Source organism: Lissotriton vulgaris, chromosome 7 (genome assembly GCF_964263255.1).
Source record: "Lissotriton vulgaris chromosome 7, aLisVul1.2, whole genome shotgun sequence".
NCBI lineage: Eukaryota > Metazoa > Chordata > Amphibia > Caudata > Salamandridae > Lissotriton > Lissotriton vulgaris.
Window position 1 is genome coordinate 1,556,353,947 of NC_141695.1, and position 17,309 is coordinate 1,556,371,255.

Genomic DNA, 17,309 nt, shown 5'->3' on the forward strand with positions numbered 1-17,309 from the left:
GGGAGTGTAGAGTGCTAGGGAGTGTAGAGTGCTAGGGAGTGTAGAGTGCTAGGGAGTGTAGAGTGCTAGGGAGTGTAGAGTGCTAGGGAGTGTAGAGTGCTAGGGAGTGTAGAGTGCTAGGGAGTGCAGAGTGCTAGGGAGTGCAGAGTGCTAGGGAGTGCAGAGTGCTAGGGAGTGCAGAGTGCTAGGGAGTGTAGAGTGACTAGGGAGGGCTAGGGAGTGCAGAGTGACTAGGGAGTGCGAGGGAGTGCGAGGGACTGCAGAGTGACTGCAGAGATTAAGCTAATGGCAATGTAAATGACAATGCCATTTATTTATCTGTTTTCAAAACCAACACAAATACAAATTTTGTCATTTACAATGCCAATAGCTCTAACTTTTCCAAAGGCGAAACCATTGCATTGTAAATGCTTGTTTAGGACATGTGCCCTGCGTTTTATGTTTTAATTGGTTAGAGGGCCGGGGTTTTGCTTTGGGACTCCTCGCATCGTTCTGGCTGGGAAGAGCTGATGCCTGGATGACTCGTAATATTAAGATTACTAGTAAGTTATCTATGAATGTTGTTGGAGCCACTGGGTCATATAACGTTTTGTTTTGTTGCGAACACTGCCGGGTTGTCGAATGTTTTATTTTCGTGTTACAAAAAGCAGCACCTATCAGCGCACAGCACCGTTGAGTGCCCAGGACGGTTTAAACTGCAGTCTGTACAGATTAAAATGCCCAACACCTGACGGCATCAGCCCACTTCAGACTTTTATGTTTTAAACGAAGATACTCTGCTAAAACGCCCGAGAACACCTTCTAACACCAAATCTCCCATTAATATGTAAATGTTCGCCTCTTTTGTGAAGAAGTTACTTTATCCCATCTACATATCAAGTTCACCTCCCACCATTGTTGAATTCCCTGATCTAGCTCGAAGTTTCATGGAAATCATTTAATACCCTTGTAGAAGCAGCTAACTGTTCGTGTTATTTGGCTTTTTAACTCCTCCCTGGTCTGCCAGTGACATCTAGCGGCGACAGCATATACCAGTGCACTTATTAAAACGTTTACATCCTATCATCCTTAATTGTTTTGTACAAAATTAAATGTATACAATTATGTATGAATTTAAACCGAGGATTTTTGTGTGTTGGAACTTAAAGTTGACCATTTACAAAAGGGTTTCTACAGGGTTTCAAGTTCTAGCCTGCAGGTTTTGTGCATCCATTGAATTTCAGCGGAGGAAGTTACTTTGATTTTTATAGGCGTTATGAAGTGGTCTTACAATTGCTTATGTTTCTTTTTTAGTTTTTTTTGTTTGCATTTTAACCTTTAGAATTACCCCTTTTCCGCTGGACTTATGCAGACTACTTCACAAACGTGTTCGTGCTGCCGTATGTCAACTCTTGTCCATTTATAATTGTTCACATTACATTTACACCTGGATTGAATAAATTGTACCATCTGGTTGCTTGGTTTTGCTCAAACACCTGCATTGCAGGGATAATGAAGGGGGAGAGAAGCAGGAAGTGACATTAGTTGATTAGTAGCCTACTAATAGTAGGTGTCTATTCTGTCCCTTGTCTTTGACGTCAGAATACGTGTTGTTAAAAGGGTTGTTCTTCTGCCACGTGAGCTTTTCATCCGAGCTCTCAGGCTCGGATCCCTTCATCAGCGGCCTCCGCAATGCTGGTGGTATCTGCTGTTTTACATAGGATTTTGCCCTGGGTTCTAGATGCCAGAGGCGCTCGCGCAGAACTCTTTAATGTTCGGATGCAGATTTTAGTTCTCCGCCCACATCTTCTCCACCACAATCCCTCACACTGTACTGGCAACAGCCAGGGTGGCCTAAACATGGCATAAGGTCCTTATATGCTTTAGATGGGCCGGAGAGGGAGAGGGCCGGCACTTCTCAGAAAACTAGCAGGTACTCTGGTACAGAGTACCTGCACTTTTATTTCTCCATTTCAAGCACTGCATAAGGGGGCTTCCACTTCCAGCGTTTTCTTTCTGCTTCCTGCGGTTTCTCATTCTGTTGGAGCTTCTGGTGTTTGCAGGGAGGATTCTCAGTAGAAGCAACTCATTCTCCATGTACGTTATGTGTTTCGGCAGATTTGTTCTGTGGCCAAACATGACGGGTATAAATCATTGCTGTCAGTCGCCTTGAGGGCAACTGTATATACCATTTCCCTGAAGCTGATGTGTGGCACTACTATCTCCTTTCTGTAGTACAGTGTGAAATCATGCAAACCATCACATAACAAGAACTTTTCAAGATTTTAAGCGGCACGGCCTAGATGCTTTTTGGATCTGTGGGGTGCTTTAACCCCTTCCACGCTGATGACGAGCTGGGCTCGTCATGGCGTAGCCTCCTCGCACGCTGATGATGAGCCCAGCTCGTCACGTAAAGTGCGTTTTCGCAAATCCCAGCGTGCGAGCGGAATTCCGCTAGCGCGCATGGTGTTAATGCACTGGCTGCATTTCTCTGCATGGGTCCTTTCTGCCTTTTCCTCCTTACAGTTTTGGGTTTTACCCTTCTCTCCACCGCGGGCTGAACATCCAGTCTTAGTGGGGTCTAGTGTGACCTGGCAGGTGGTGCTAAATTTAGGGTCCTATTTATATATCATCCAGTACTCTCATTGAACACTCTGGTTCACACCATGTTTTTGTCTCCTTTTGGGCAGATGGCTTTGGTGTGGCCTTTCTTCATTCTGCTGTTCTGTGATTTGGTACGTTTCTTGTTTGTAGGTGTTGATCTTACAATAAACGATTCATATGTTGACTGCAAACTATTATGTAAACACAGCGACAAGGAAGCTGGGCGAAGGGCTGTGCTTGGATTACCCAAGTATTCTTAAGTAATCCCAGTACGCGTCCTGACCAGAGTCCTGTTTCCTACCCAGCTACCTTAGTGGAGTGGGCGCCCTAGTTAATTGTCTAACAAGTGCTTATTGTTCTACAAGTTATTGCTGTTCTCGAACAGTCCTGTGTACTGACTCCTTGAAAGAAATAGCGATTTCGTTTCTACTTGCTAGGCACGATTTTTAGGGGTGAGGCCGTGTCCTTGCTTTTTAATTTTTTTTTAATAAAACAGCGGCAGGAGTGTTTCAAGAAGAGAGACTGGACATAGCAACTGGGTTTGCGAGTCATCGGTTAAAAGCAGTTTGGGTTTAATATGTAGAAATGAGTGTGGATATCAAAAATTATGCGTAACAATGCGATACCTTTACTTATGTTGTATTTACAGAAGGAGTCAGTGAGGAGATAGGGGAGAGTCATGCTTCATAAGGGAAAATTTGGAGGTTAAACTTTATTTCTTGTTGTTAGAGAATGTGTGTGTTGTGCAGTCTTGGCAGTGAGGATTCCCAGCAATTTAAATTATTGTACTTCAAAGACCACTTCCAGAGGTCTTTTTGTGGCCAGAGGGTTTTATTCTGCTGTGCAAAGTTTGAGGGAGATGTTGAGTGCAAACTAAGAACAATGTATATTTGACCAGGATTGCAAATAAGTAGTTGTCAGATAAACAGTTGATAGCCTTCAAAACAATGATTAATAACTTGTACAGAGCGCACGTTTGAGGTTACTGCTACCTGGCGTAGTGAAGGTTCTACAAGGTACAGTGTGACTTGGAAGGTTATAGACGGGCAACTGGGATTATGTGGCAGAAGAGCACTAAATTATACTGCAGCGTTGACTAGATTATGCGTCAAGAATAGGCAAATTATGCAGCACATTGTGTGATAGTATTTCATTATTTTGTCATCTTTACACATGGTAATACTGTCCGGGAAAGGATTTCACTGTATTGGTACCAGTTTAACACCCACACATTTTCAGATTATGCAGCAGAGGATGGATTATGTGGAAAATGCAGCAACTCCATAATTATGCAAAAAATGCCGTAGCATCGCATAATTCCAGTGGCCTTGGTTATGAGACCTCATGGTGAAGTTAAATACCCTTGTCCGGAGGCAAGAATGTGTCAGTGGTGCTGCAGTCTAATTTCCTAAGACTTTCCGTCTGAGATTACGAATGTTTAAGACTTTGTGACTGGCAGATATGGCTGTGGTAATTTGAAAGAAATTGCATAGCTAAAGTATAGTATGCATTAGAAATCTAGGATCTGAGTTTTCATGGAAGTTAATGTTGGCTTCAAGCATGTCTGCAGATGCACATGTTCTGCATGCTCCTATTATCTTTGGTTGGGCGCTGCCTTCACAATTGGTCAAAGATTTGGGTCCTAGGATGTGATGCGACTCTTCCCTTAGTTTTCAATGGGTTGCGCATCAACGTCACCATAGATTGTTTTTTTCCTGTCATCTATTTTGGACGTTTTCAACAAAGGCTTCAAAGTTGGCATGATTCACATGGCCTTTTGGGCCCTACTGCTCCACTTTTTTCGAGACCAGTCCCAATTAAGTTGGACGTCGAGCCCTGAGCTGGAAAGGAAGAAAAAGCAGTCTCCAGTCCACCTCTGCTCTCTGGCTCTCGTTGGAAGGGAGAAACTGCTTTGAAGCTAAGCAAGCTCTCACAAAAGGCTGTTGAACCTTGATATTCATTGATCCTTTGCACCCAAAGGGCTCAAACATCCCCATTATAAACCAAAATCGATGTGAAGAGCACCTACGAAAAAAAGCGCTAAGCCCCCACTGCAGGCCTTTTTTTGCCTAGATCAGAGGTCGCCAAGGTGCCCATCTTAAAGAGACTGGCTGAAGAACATAAGGCAGTCAAAAGTGTCGCTTTATCTATCCAGAGACCAGCTCATCATGCCAAGCTGCCCCCAGGTAAGCCATCAACCACGCTGCCTCTATTTCCCAAGAAACGGAGGCTGACGACCAAGCTGTAGCTTGACTTTGATGCACCAGGACACCTGGTGTAGAAGCGACGCAAGTACAAGGCAACAAGTGCTCCATGCCATCCTGTGATACCCAGTTACTTACCACCACCTCCTCGACCACCACAACTATACTCCTCCCCCCACCTCCACCTAAGTCTTCTGTTAGTTCAGTCCATTCCTTCTCTGACCCTGGAATCCTATGTAGGTTGGGAGATTCTTATGAGCAGCCTTCTGGACAGACGATCCATGGAACGACTACTATGTCCTCCACACAGATGATCTGGAGCTATCTCCCCAGATTATATTGTTCCTTCATCAAGGAAAGGCCTTGCCACCATAAAGTGGACATGCTCTTCTTCCAGGGCAAGGACAACGTTTCGGTGGAGTTCCTCTCGAAGGTAGATCATGCTGTCCGATTCCTGCCCATGCTCAAAGACATGCTCATTCCTGCACCTGATCACTTTAATGACCCTGTCCAGGCTATTGTGATCACGCTATGAGTAGAACTGCAGTGCCCCCACCTCCAGATTCTATGTGTTACATATAGCCTGCAAGTGGGCCTCAGTTCATGGAAGTGGAGCCACTCCCCACCCAGCCAAGGAGAGCAAATGATTCAATGCCACCAGCAAGCATGTGGCGTTTAGTGAAACCAGCCGGATATGCATTGTAAATTCTGTTGGTTTGCTGTGGAATAGATGGAGGCAGTGGAGCATCATCTACTTGACGCATACAAGAGAGGGTAAGGAGTTACTCAAATGATCTCCAATTCAATCACCCGCTGTACGCTTGACAATGCTGATACTGCCTCCCATAAGGCAAACTCTAGCATGCTGCTCCGTTGCCATGCACGTCTTTGGGTTCAAACCAGTGGTCCAACAACACCTCCTCAACATTCCATTCAATGGTGATTACCTCTTTGTACCCAAAGTGGGAGAGATGTTGGAGGAAATAGACCCTTCAACAAAAGACTACTGGGTTTGGGCTCCCAACAGCACCGCTTGCCACAAGCTACTAACCAACAACAGAAATTGCATGTGCTGCTAATAACTTAACTCTCTTTATTTTCAGTTTAAACATCTGACAATGAAACAAATGTTACTAATGACCACATGTGTCATATATTCATTTTATTTTGAAGGAGAATTGTTTTATGTTTAGATCTCTACAGAAATTAAGATTTTTCAATGCAAAATTTAAGACCTTATGTACAACACCAAAACGATAATTATTCAAAAAATAGACACTTTTTTTTCAAAGTAGAAAATTTTTTACTTTGAAAAAAAAGTGTCTATTTTTTGAATAATTATCGTTTTGGTGTTGTACATAAGGTCTTAAATTTTGCATTGAAAAATCTTAATTTCTGTAGAGATCTAAACAAAACAATTCTCCTTCAAAATAAAATGAATATATGACACATGTGGTCATTAGTAACATTTGTTTCATTGTCAGATGTTTAAACTGAAAATAAGAGAGTTAAGTTATTAGCAGCACATGCAATTTCTGTTGTTGGAGGAAATAGACCAGCAAAGTCCATGGGTGCAAACCAACGGCCACTCCGAGGGTCTCCTCAATCTCCGGTCAAATGCCAACTTTCCAGCTCCAATACCAGGCCTTTTACGATTTCCAGACAGGCAAGGGGATTCACAAGAGGTGGATACAGGGGCAGAAACAGCAAAAGCAGTGATGGCTTCAGAAAAGGTGTCTCAGCTCCCTAGCATTGACTCGCCAGCACATCCCCACATAAGCCCGACTCTTCATACAGCACCAGTCACAAGGATTCCCACTCACTCTGGCTCCTTATGCTATTTGTGGATCAGTGCATGCACTTTTACCTTTATATACTGGATGCAGAAAGTGGTCTACTGGTGTCGGGGGGGGGGGGCAGCTCGGTTCTATGTGTATAGAGTAGTTTGAGTCGTATACATGTAAGGCTTGCGGCTTGGAAGATTACTTGTAAGTAATTACAGCATTACCATTGCCTTTGATAGTTCTATTACAATACATCATTTAAACTTTTGTTTCTCACCTTAGGTCAGACTTGTCAAAATTTCCTATTATAAATATGTATTTTGGCTTTTTCTTACGGTAACTTCATCACATTGTTTTGCCTGTTGCCTAATACAACACTTGTTTCTGTAACACCTAATAATAAGCCTTAGAAGGAAGTGTTCAGCAAGTCTCTCAAATGCTTGTTGTATATAAACATTAAAGTGGTTTCACATAGGAATATAATGATAGTAGTTCAAGTGGTTTTAATAAGGCTGTATTTTATTCATCTTATGTAGAAATGAATATTGATTTAATGCGTCTCTAATATAAATTGATATTGTTTTCACAGGTGATGCACCCTTTCAGTGTAAATTGTGCAGCTCTAAATTCAAAATAAACTCTGATTTGAAGAGACACATGCGTGTTCACTCAGGGGAGAAACCCTTCAAATGTGAATTCTGCGATTTTGTCTGTGCCATGAAGGGAAATCTGAAATCTCACATAAGGATCATGCACAACTCCTCAAACACATTCAGGTGCCCAGAATGCGATTTCCAGTGTGGAAACAAAACAAGCCTCCGCCAGCATGGGCGAACACACCAGCCTGAACAGCCTGTAAAATGCATGGACTGCAATTATTCGTGTTCCAACAAAGCTGCTCTTAAGGTCCATGAGCGAATCCACTCCAAGGACCGCCCCTTCAGATGCGAGTTTTGCAGCTTTGATACCAAGCAGCAAAGCAACCTGACCACACACATGAAGAAGATCCACGGCGACAAAGTAAAATCCAAGAAGCCCTCTATGGAAAAAAAAGATGGCGAGGTTCCAAAGCAGGGTGGCTCCCGGCAAGTGGCTAAACTTGATGCCAAGAAGGCCTTCCGGTGTGATATCTGCGAGGCATCCTTTGTCAGAGAGGATTCGCTGCGCAGCCATAAAAAACAGCACACAGAATATAATGACCCTAAAACATACGAATTGGCAGTTTTACAACTTCAAATGGATAATGGGCAAAGCAGTGTTCCTGTTGCTGTCAAGCACCTTCAGGTTGCGCACTCACCTCATCAACCCGCTTCCTACAGTGAGAGTAGAGTCATGATTATTGTGGGGCATCAGGTTCCACAGACTAATACTGTCGTACAGACTATGTCAGTGAATGATTGTTCTCCTACTTTGACTAACCCAGATCATGAAGACCTGGCGAGCAATGTTTTGCGCCAAATCAGTTTGATGGCACCATCTGATTCCGTAATAACCAACAACGAAATCAGTTCACTTGGTCAGCAGACTGTTCTCCTTACAAGGCACGATCAATGTGATGTCAACAGTGTCCATCAGGATCTAATTCCAAGCACTACCATCTGCAGCCATCTGCCATCAGCCAGCCAGGCATACATCACCAGCTCAGACTTTGAAGGTCTCAATGCTTTTATTCAGAAGGGCACAACTGAGGTCACAGTTGTTACCGAGGGGGCTGAACATATTACTGTGTCGACATCAGAGCAACCCACACCAATGTTTTCTACGTCTACTCATTCAGAAGTTCCTAAGCAAGCCTATTCTATTGTTCAGTCTGCTGGGGCACATTCCGCTTTACTGTATCCAGCAGACGCCATTCCCGATTAGTCTAAAACGTCTCTTGTGTTTTTTTTAGATAAACAAATGAAATATAAACGGACAAAACCAAAGTGGCTTAATTTTTTTCATGTATATTTTTTCGCGTTTGTATTTTTTATTTTAAAATACAGGAAGAGCCAGAAGTCAAGTATTAATCTAGGAAAGAAGACAATATCAAACATGACACTCATTCACAAACGTTCATATTTATACTACTGATACTAAAGTAACAAAATCTCAAATGCCTATCTTTAAAAAAAAAAAAGAAAAAAACAAGCAACTGTCATGTTAAAAACAAGATTACATATAACCCCCACAAAAAGGAAGACATGAGAATAGGGTGAAACACGGAAGACAGCGATGCTTCCAGCAATTTTACTGACCCTTGCTCAACCTACAGGATGACTGTAAAGCTGCATTCTTAACTTACCTTTCTTTAAATGTTTCCCAATCACCGCTGTGTTATACTCCTAATGTAAATTGTGTGTTCGAAAGATGTAAATGTAACCTCGCTAATTGCTACTCCTAACTGGCTGGTTTTGAGAAACTTTTCCAGTGATCATTTTTTTTTCTTCCATGCATTTCATTTTTTTAATCTCTTGTCGTCTGTAATAATGTGACTTACTGATATTTCCAGGTGCATTTCTATAGGATTGTGTTGCATTTAATACGGCAGTGTGTGCATACATTAACAAGTCATTAAGGATTAAAGTGCAATAATGTTTTTTTTTAATACTGAGAAAAACATTTTTCAAATGTCTGTTTCATATTGATGATGATCCTGTACATATGTTGTATAATAAACTGTCTAGAGATCCTTATGAATAACTGCTCTGATGTTCTGTTTCCCATGTAAAGTTAAATAAACTTGGATAAATGTGTGACAAATAGTAAATGTATTTTTAGATTTTATGACAATATTTTTTTAATTTGGCAAAATTTCGGGACATGAGTGAGAACCATGATAAGACTGATTTTTATTTTCGTTGTTACACATTTAGCACCTTTAAGAGCAAATTGAGGCATTGTCGGAATATGGATGTTGCACTCATTGATCAACATTTTTTAATGTAGGGCTTTTGTAGGTGGTAGATTGATATTGCACCTGAACATTTGTGCTTTCAATTGCTAAACCACGATAACCTGACTTCTTTGTAGCATGAGAAGAAACATGGTCTTTTGTTCTGAAATATAACCTGTTCTACCTACTGAAAATTATTGATTTTACTTTTGGTGTACTTTTTGTTATATCTGCACGTTACTCGACCACTGGGACTTCTTAATGAGTAACTACAAGATATTTTAGTGTCACTATGGAGATAGTGTCAAAAATATCTAACAATATTTATATTTAATCATAATCTGTGGATGCATTTGGAACAGTTGCATTTTATTTGCTCCAATGTGTTATGAAAACTGATTTTTCATATTGAAGAAAATACTGCAGAACGATGTTTACAAGTATATAGGACTTTAAAAGTTGTGGTCTTTAACACTGGAGAAAAAAGATTTGAGCCTGGTCTATTAAAATGGTCTCTTCTTTATTTATATGAATTAACAATCAACTTTCATTACTCGTGTTACTATTCTTTCTAATCGAGAGAGTCAGACCACGTAGGCTATGCCCTTACTGAAGTTTATATTGTGCAAGCTTGATCCAGACTAAGAACTGTTCATACTTATCACTTGGAATTTCATTATTTTGATTTTGTCTTCCTTGTCTCGGGCTTTACATAGAGGAGGCTTTGACTCCATACAGGCATCATTAAAGCAATACCCATGTAAAGAGCAAGAAAAGAGACCTACCCCCGCTCCGACTACCCCACACAATGGCCTCTCACGCTACTCCACAAATAGGCACATGCCCCAACTCGCATCTTGTTACAACTGCCTAAGCCTAATGAGAAAGATGCATCCAAGAGGGAGGAAGCCCACTGACAAGGAAGAGATATTCTGACTAATGGGATTACTGGTAATCAATCAGAATATTACTTCCTCATTTCTCTTCCTCATCCCTAACCCTACATTGGAGGACATACTCCAGCTAAGACACAGCCCCCACTAAAGTCCATTACAGAAGTGCAGATAACTCAAACTGTGTGACACCCTATGTGAATGTAAAGAAGTAAATGATCATTCTGAAACTTCAACAGAACACCCCCGTCAAACAATGGAAGATTATGTAAATGAACATCTCTCCTGCAATGAGACGTGTGTGTGTGTGTGTGTCTCTCTCTTGCGACCCTCAGTATTGCTATACCTCTGGTGGAACGTCTTTGAAGTCTTTGAATGTGTTTGTGTAACTTGAGTATTCGTGAGCACATGAACTGGTGCAACATATCCAGGGTCTCGGTTGAGGATGGATGAGCCACACCCTTACTTGCAGGACCAAAGTTCACTGATGGATTGCTACACTGGCAGAAAGAAGAAAACCTGTTCAAGTAAATGGGCACAGCTCTGCAAACGTCCAGTGAGAGAGGTTATCTCTTTCAGAGGACGGATTAATATAGAACACCAGAAGACGACAGAAGAATAATTCAAGCATCCCTGTGACATATGGAGGAAATGGGGAGTCAAACGAAGAATGATCCTTTTGGGAAGATACAAAGGTAGCGAACCTGACAGTCTAAAGATCCCACATCTTCTAACCATCCGGCTGAAGTGATATTGAGCAGATAAAAAGGTCTTAATAGCTGTAAATGTAAGGGGAAATGTATACAGAGAGTGGTTTAAAAGGAGCTCTCTAAAACCCAGAAAGAATTAGAGGGAAGGTCCAAGGGAGCCGAACTCTCTTGACACTGAGCGAGCAGAAAATCCTTAAGAAGATTGGACAGAAAGGCTTTAACTGAGTGTAACCCATCCCATGACTTCCCAAAGGCTCTAATGACTGCTCACAGTCTTTAGAGTGGTTGAGGACAAACCCAAAACAATCCCTTCCTGAAGCATTAAGACCGGGTCACATTCCCAGAAGACTAATCCTTTCCTTATACGCCATTTCTGGAAAGAGGCTCATTGGCTAATATAGGCCTTACAGGTAGACTGCCTTCTAGAAATCTGAACAGTAGTAGCCACAACTTCAAGGAATCCAAGATTCCGTAAGCTTAATTGTTCAATTTCTACACATGCAAACACATTTGTAGGAGATACCAGTGGAGAAAACTGAAGAGGGTATGGGCACAACAGAAGCATCCACCCTAGGGCTGATCAAATTTGGTGGTGGATTGGGAATCACTTCCAGATGGCCCTTGAAGGCACATCAAGAGACGAGGAAGAAGCATTGAGATGACTAGAAAGGGAGGGAAAGTCAAAAACAGGCATGTGGAATAATTTCATAGCCTATGAAGACGGTAGAAACATTTACCATCTTCACTTTGATCCTCATCCAAATCCGAGCTGGAGCTGATAAGAGAGCCGACAAGGTTATCGAGTATGAATGGAATCTACATTCTCAGTTCATGATGGGGCAGCAACAGAGTCAGACTGGCCTTAAGACAATCTGGCAGTGCCTGAAGGAAGGGTCTGAGACGTCTGTGTGTGGGCCATTTTTTTTTACTGTTTAGTCTGTTTTGTGGTTTTATGGGCTGGTTTTAATGTTTATTTTCCTAATATCAAAAACACTGCCTCAAGCTAGCACAAATGCATGCACCCCCCTATAGTTTGCAAAACAGCTGTACATTGTGCTTGCTTTTACAAGTTCAAATCCGCCCCGATTTGAAAATGTGGGTCACATTTTTGGCTTCCCGATTTGCTACTGGGTCCAATTTTATTTTGGTGCCCTGCCCTTTCTTTTCTTCCCAGTCCAATACTGGGTTGAAAGAACTCCTACTTCTGTCTGGAATTGAGAACTGATAAACTTGAGGTCCTGTGTTGGTGGCATTTTGGATTTTTTGCAAAACGACTCCATGTTCATAAAGACTGCTGTCTTGATATTGCAACACTTAGCCAGTCGTCCAAATATGAATGTTTGGCAACGTTTGTTTTGTAGTAAGACACCACTGGAGCCAAAAGTTCGAAAACACACCTGGGGCTTCTTTCAACACACCCAAATGACCTCAAATATCAAGTGGAGAGATTGGATAGCGAATCACAGATACTTGTGATAAGGAGGCCATAACGGAACTTAAAGATAGGCATGCTCTTGACCCAGAGCCGACCGAGACTCTTTAGTACGATAGGAGGATTCATGATCAGAGGAAAGTCTATAATAAAATAGAAACCCTCATCTTTTTAAACCAGAAAATCTTGTGTACTCCTTTGCTCACTCCACAGAGAACAGGAGGGATGACTTATTTGGAAGGGGTTGAATTCCTGACATTAGAGTTTCTTGCTTCTATGGTGAGCGGGACCAAGGGGTTAACACAAGACCTACATTTGGAGGTAACCATAGAACTCATTCTTGTAGCCTTCTTGAACATCTGAGGCACAGATGGTTGAAACCTGGTATCCAATTGTCGAGAAATAATCTGAGACTTCCCTCTACTTGAGGAACAAGATCTGATGAATGAAGACTGTGGTTATCAAGAAAGATGGATTTTGGCAGAAGGATCCGAAGGTGGGCAAAAAAACTATGGTTTTAGACCCCAATATCTGTACTCGGGTGAATGTATGACATTGTTGTGCATTCTGTCCATCAATTGTTGTTTTTGCATTTGTCACTCTGAGTGGGATCGGTATGCCCAGACGTGGGTCCCGTGCTCTCCATTTCACTGGAGTCAAGCTATCCTGGCTGATATTGAGTGAAACCATGAAACCGGTCCGAGGATGCTTGTTTCTAGTCCAGGGAGGACCTGGCCTGGCAGTTCGGGCTGGACTGTTCCCATTGGGCACAGGGTCAAGACTGATTTGCATATGGCGAGGTTCAAATTGGAATGGCATGGTGAGCATAAAAACAATGGATTCAGATCCAGATCTCTGTACTGGGGTGAATGTATGACATTATTCTGCATTCTGACAATCAATTGTTGTTTTGCATGAATTAAAGGCAAAGCATGATTCCTATTATTGGTTGTATGACGGAGCAACGCAGGGAAATGCATTGCATGCCTTAACACACCTTTTGTTTATCCCGCTATTTCTTTTTTCAAAGCTTATGCTTTTGCAATGTATTTATTTGGACATTTATTAAGCGCCTGGTTACGCCACTGGCGTGTCCCCGCGCTGTGATAAGTGAATGGCTGTCCCCCCACCTCCCGCAAAAGGCTATCTGCTGAAAAGATGAGTTTTAAGTTTTTTTTCTGAACAGGATTTCGGAGGGTTCAAGTCGCAATTCCAACGGGAGATCATTCCAGCGCTTGGGAGCGAGGTATCTAAAAGATCTGCCTCCCATGCGAACTTTAGATACTCTAGGGACTTTTAACAGCCCAGTCTGGGAAGTCCGAAGACTGCGTGTGGGCTCATAGTGGGATACTAGGCTCTGGAGCGGGAGAGATGCTTTGCCGCTCAAGATACGGTGACATGTGGCAAGGGCCTTGAACTCCACTCTCCTGCCATGGTATGCCATCACCACGCATTGTGTGTATATAACAGGAGCTGCCTTCCACCTAAACTCGAGAACTACCCAGAGTTCTCTCCTTTTTTGCATAATTTATGCGTCACTCTATGCCTGTAAGGGTTTTGTTTTGACTTATACTGGGTGCTCGCCTTGTGTCTGGACAAAGCTATACCTCTCTGAAGAGCTCTAATTAGAGTGAAACACTGTGTCAGGGGTTGCTTTTACTCATTTCAGGTTGGCTTGAGTTGGTATTTTACCGATTCAAAGCTGTAATACTGTGCTTGGAGTGATAAATGGCTTTTGTCATTTTACAGCTCGGCAAGGACAGCACTGTGCTAGTCCTATGCTTAAAGACTTTGCTGTCGAAATGGCAAAAGACTTTGTCCTTTTCTATCTCGGCATGAATGACACTGTGCTAATCCTATGCTTAAAGACTTTGAATAAAAAACAGACATTTGAGGTGAGCAGATCTAGAGTGTCTCTGGTGTTGAGAGTGCTCTAACCGGAGCTGCTTTCCACCTAAACTCGAGAACTACCCAGAGTTCTCTCCTTATTTTTTTGCACATATATATATATATATATATATATATATCAGGCACTTCGAACTGGGAAAGATTCCAAACTGGGCGGAGCCTCCGGAGTGAGGCGGGTAAAAACATTGAAAATCACCTGTGGCAGACCTGGCGTCTTGAATTGGAGGGGCATACCTAAGAAGAAGTTTCAAGAGGAAACGAAACATGTTGGTCTAAATGCCGCTTCTGCTCGAAATAAAAATCTGCAAGGCAAGTTCGTGTTGCGACTCGTTGATCCCCTGACGGGGATAATTTGTTATAATATATATATATATATATATATATACACAGCTATACTACTATTATAAAGAGAGAACACAAACCTATTACGTGTGGATTATTCGCGGAATATAATTTATACACGTCTGTCTTTATTTATATGGATCCCCCTTTTTTTACCATTACGAATTAGAAGTTTGAAGCGTACAATCGCTATATAATAATATCCTTTACCTCCTTTTTTATACATTAACTAGCTATTCTAAGATGGCGGCAACATTTTTTGCCGCAGCACCAGCGGTTTAAGTACTTTACTGAATAGACACAGTACTTGAGTAAAATGGCGGCGATATTCGAGAGAAGACGTCCGTCTTCATTTATATGGATTACTTCATTATTACAATTACGAATGACAAGCTTGAAGCGTACAATCGCTAACACGACTGTGATTTCGTGTCAGAGAACAGACTCTTTAGTAAATAATAATATCCTTAGCCTCCCCCCCTTTATATATTAACTAGCCATTCATAGATGGCGGGGAAATTACATGCCGCAGCACCAGTAGTTTAAGTACTTTACTGAAAGACACAGTACTTAAGTAAAATGGCGGCCATAGTACACGCCGATATTCGAGAGAGCCAGACACGAGATACATGGAACCTTAGAAGCGGGATACAGGTAAGGGGGTTTTACGTTTTGATATACAGAACTTATGTTATATAATTCAATAGAAGGACCTTGAATCTTTGGTTCTTCTATCTTAGACCCTGTAATGAAGATATGGAGTAGAAATTGGCATTAACGAAAACGGAAGTGAATCGTATGACACTAATGTGCTGAGATATAGGTAAGGGAAATTTAGCATTGAATGATACTTGCTAATACACTTTCAAGCAAGTAAGAGTTTAACCATATGGCTCTCTATTATAGATTCTGCAAGCAACACATCAATCGTTGTTGCAATATTTAAAAAAACGCGGGGAGCAAGGAAGTGGAAAGGTAATAGAGTCTGACCTAGAGAATACAATAATAATGACCCACTGGTATGTCTGGATATCTTTTTATTAAAAGACGGATGTGTAAGAGAATTATGATGTGTCGCGATGACGGCTCACGCTTTCTGTAATTGATGCTCTTTCAATATATGAAAGAATAGCATAAACCTAAGCATGCTTTAGTTAGACTTAGTAGTATTGGTGGGCTATCAAATGTAGTGTTTTTATAATAGAGAGAACTTTCACATGATGGCTTGTGGTGACAGAGCTAAGAGCCTCCTTATATCATTCCAGATACTGTTAATGTTCTTGTTATACATCCCCTGAAAGGAATTTGATACTGATGGAAACCCTATTGTGATTTAGGTAATACACTATCACTATTTGAATTTGGCGATATTTCAGAATGTTTTGTTGTTTTTGTATATCTGACACCGGGACTTTCACAAAATTGCTTTTATTTATAATTTGTCACTTGATTGAGGGTACGGCTGCAGTGATTGTTTTTTGAACTTGGAAGTTTGGATTTGATTTGAACATTGAACCTATGACTCTGGATTGAACCTTGATTTGAACATTGAATCTATGAATCTGGATTGAACTTTGAGATTTGGAATAAAAATACGGACCATCGCATTACAAGACCCGGGTGTCTGACTACCTATTGGATGAGACTTTGGACTCTTGCTCTTACACTTGTTATATGAGTTTTGAGAAATATCGTATTTGATGTTAATAAATACCGCAACTGATGTTAGATTGCTCGGCAGGAATACTTATACAGTTTATATCTTGGACTTAGTCCAGGATAATTAAGGGAGTTAGGTAACCTCCCTTTCCAGCCTAGTAGCAATTGTTTGAGACATATTGGAACTTTACTTTTTAGCCATACTCTTAGCTGTGCGCCCCTTTTCCCTGTTACCTAACCTGTCTGTTAATTTGTAATTTGGGTTGGGCTGCCGCCAGTGGCTATAGTAATAATAATGAATAGGGAACAAGAAGCATTGGATTTATTCAAAAATGTAAGCACTGGCTCATCTGTTAATGTAGCAGTAGCCTCAACTACACCAGCAAAACAGGAAGGTCTTAGAGCCAAATTCATTAAACTAGAAAAGCTGAAGAAAGCAGAACTTAATAAGTGGTGGGATGCGGTAACACTTAAACAATATCTTACTTTGAACCGCATCCCGAGAGGTTTGAGATCAACTATTATACCAACATATGAAGATCTAGAGCCTGATTTATTGGACAAATGGGAGCATGAATTAACCACTAGTTCATGTAACCTGATAAGGATACTCATTGATAATGCTGAGCGTAAGATTGAGAAACTCCTAATAGAGATTAAAACATGTGAAGACGAAATTAAACAATTGAATCTACCTGAGGCAACTATGAAAAATGATAACATGTTAGACGAGATTCTGACTAATTTACAGGCAGATATCAAAAGAAGAAAAGCGCGCAAACTGAAAAGGGATGAACAGGATTATACAGCCGGTAGGGTGTTTACTTTTGCGCGTAAATTTGATTACCTCTTTCAGAAAGGGCAAGGAAACAGGAGAAATGTGACACCCCTTAGTTCAGTTGTCAATACTTCATCGAGT

General features: G+C 41.4%; 1 protein-coding gene across 1 annotated transcript in view; it reads left to right on the plus strand.

The window, feature by feature from the left end:
* The window catches only part of ZFP64 (ZFP64 zinc finger protein), a 56,483-nt gene extending 47,782 nt beyond the window's left edge, over positions 1–8,701 (plus strand). Inside the window, exon 6 of the mRNA XM_086932448.1 lies at positions 7,161–8,701. Coding sequence (XP_086788574.1) covers positions 7,161–8,434 — 1,274 coding nt within the window. The 3' untranslated portion in view covers positions 8,435–8,701. The remainder of the gene's footprint in view (positions 1–7,160) is intronic.
* The last annotated feature ends 8,608 nt before the right edge of the window (positions 8,702–17,309 follow it).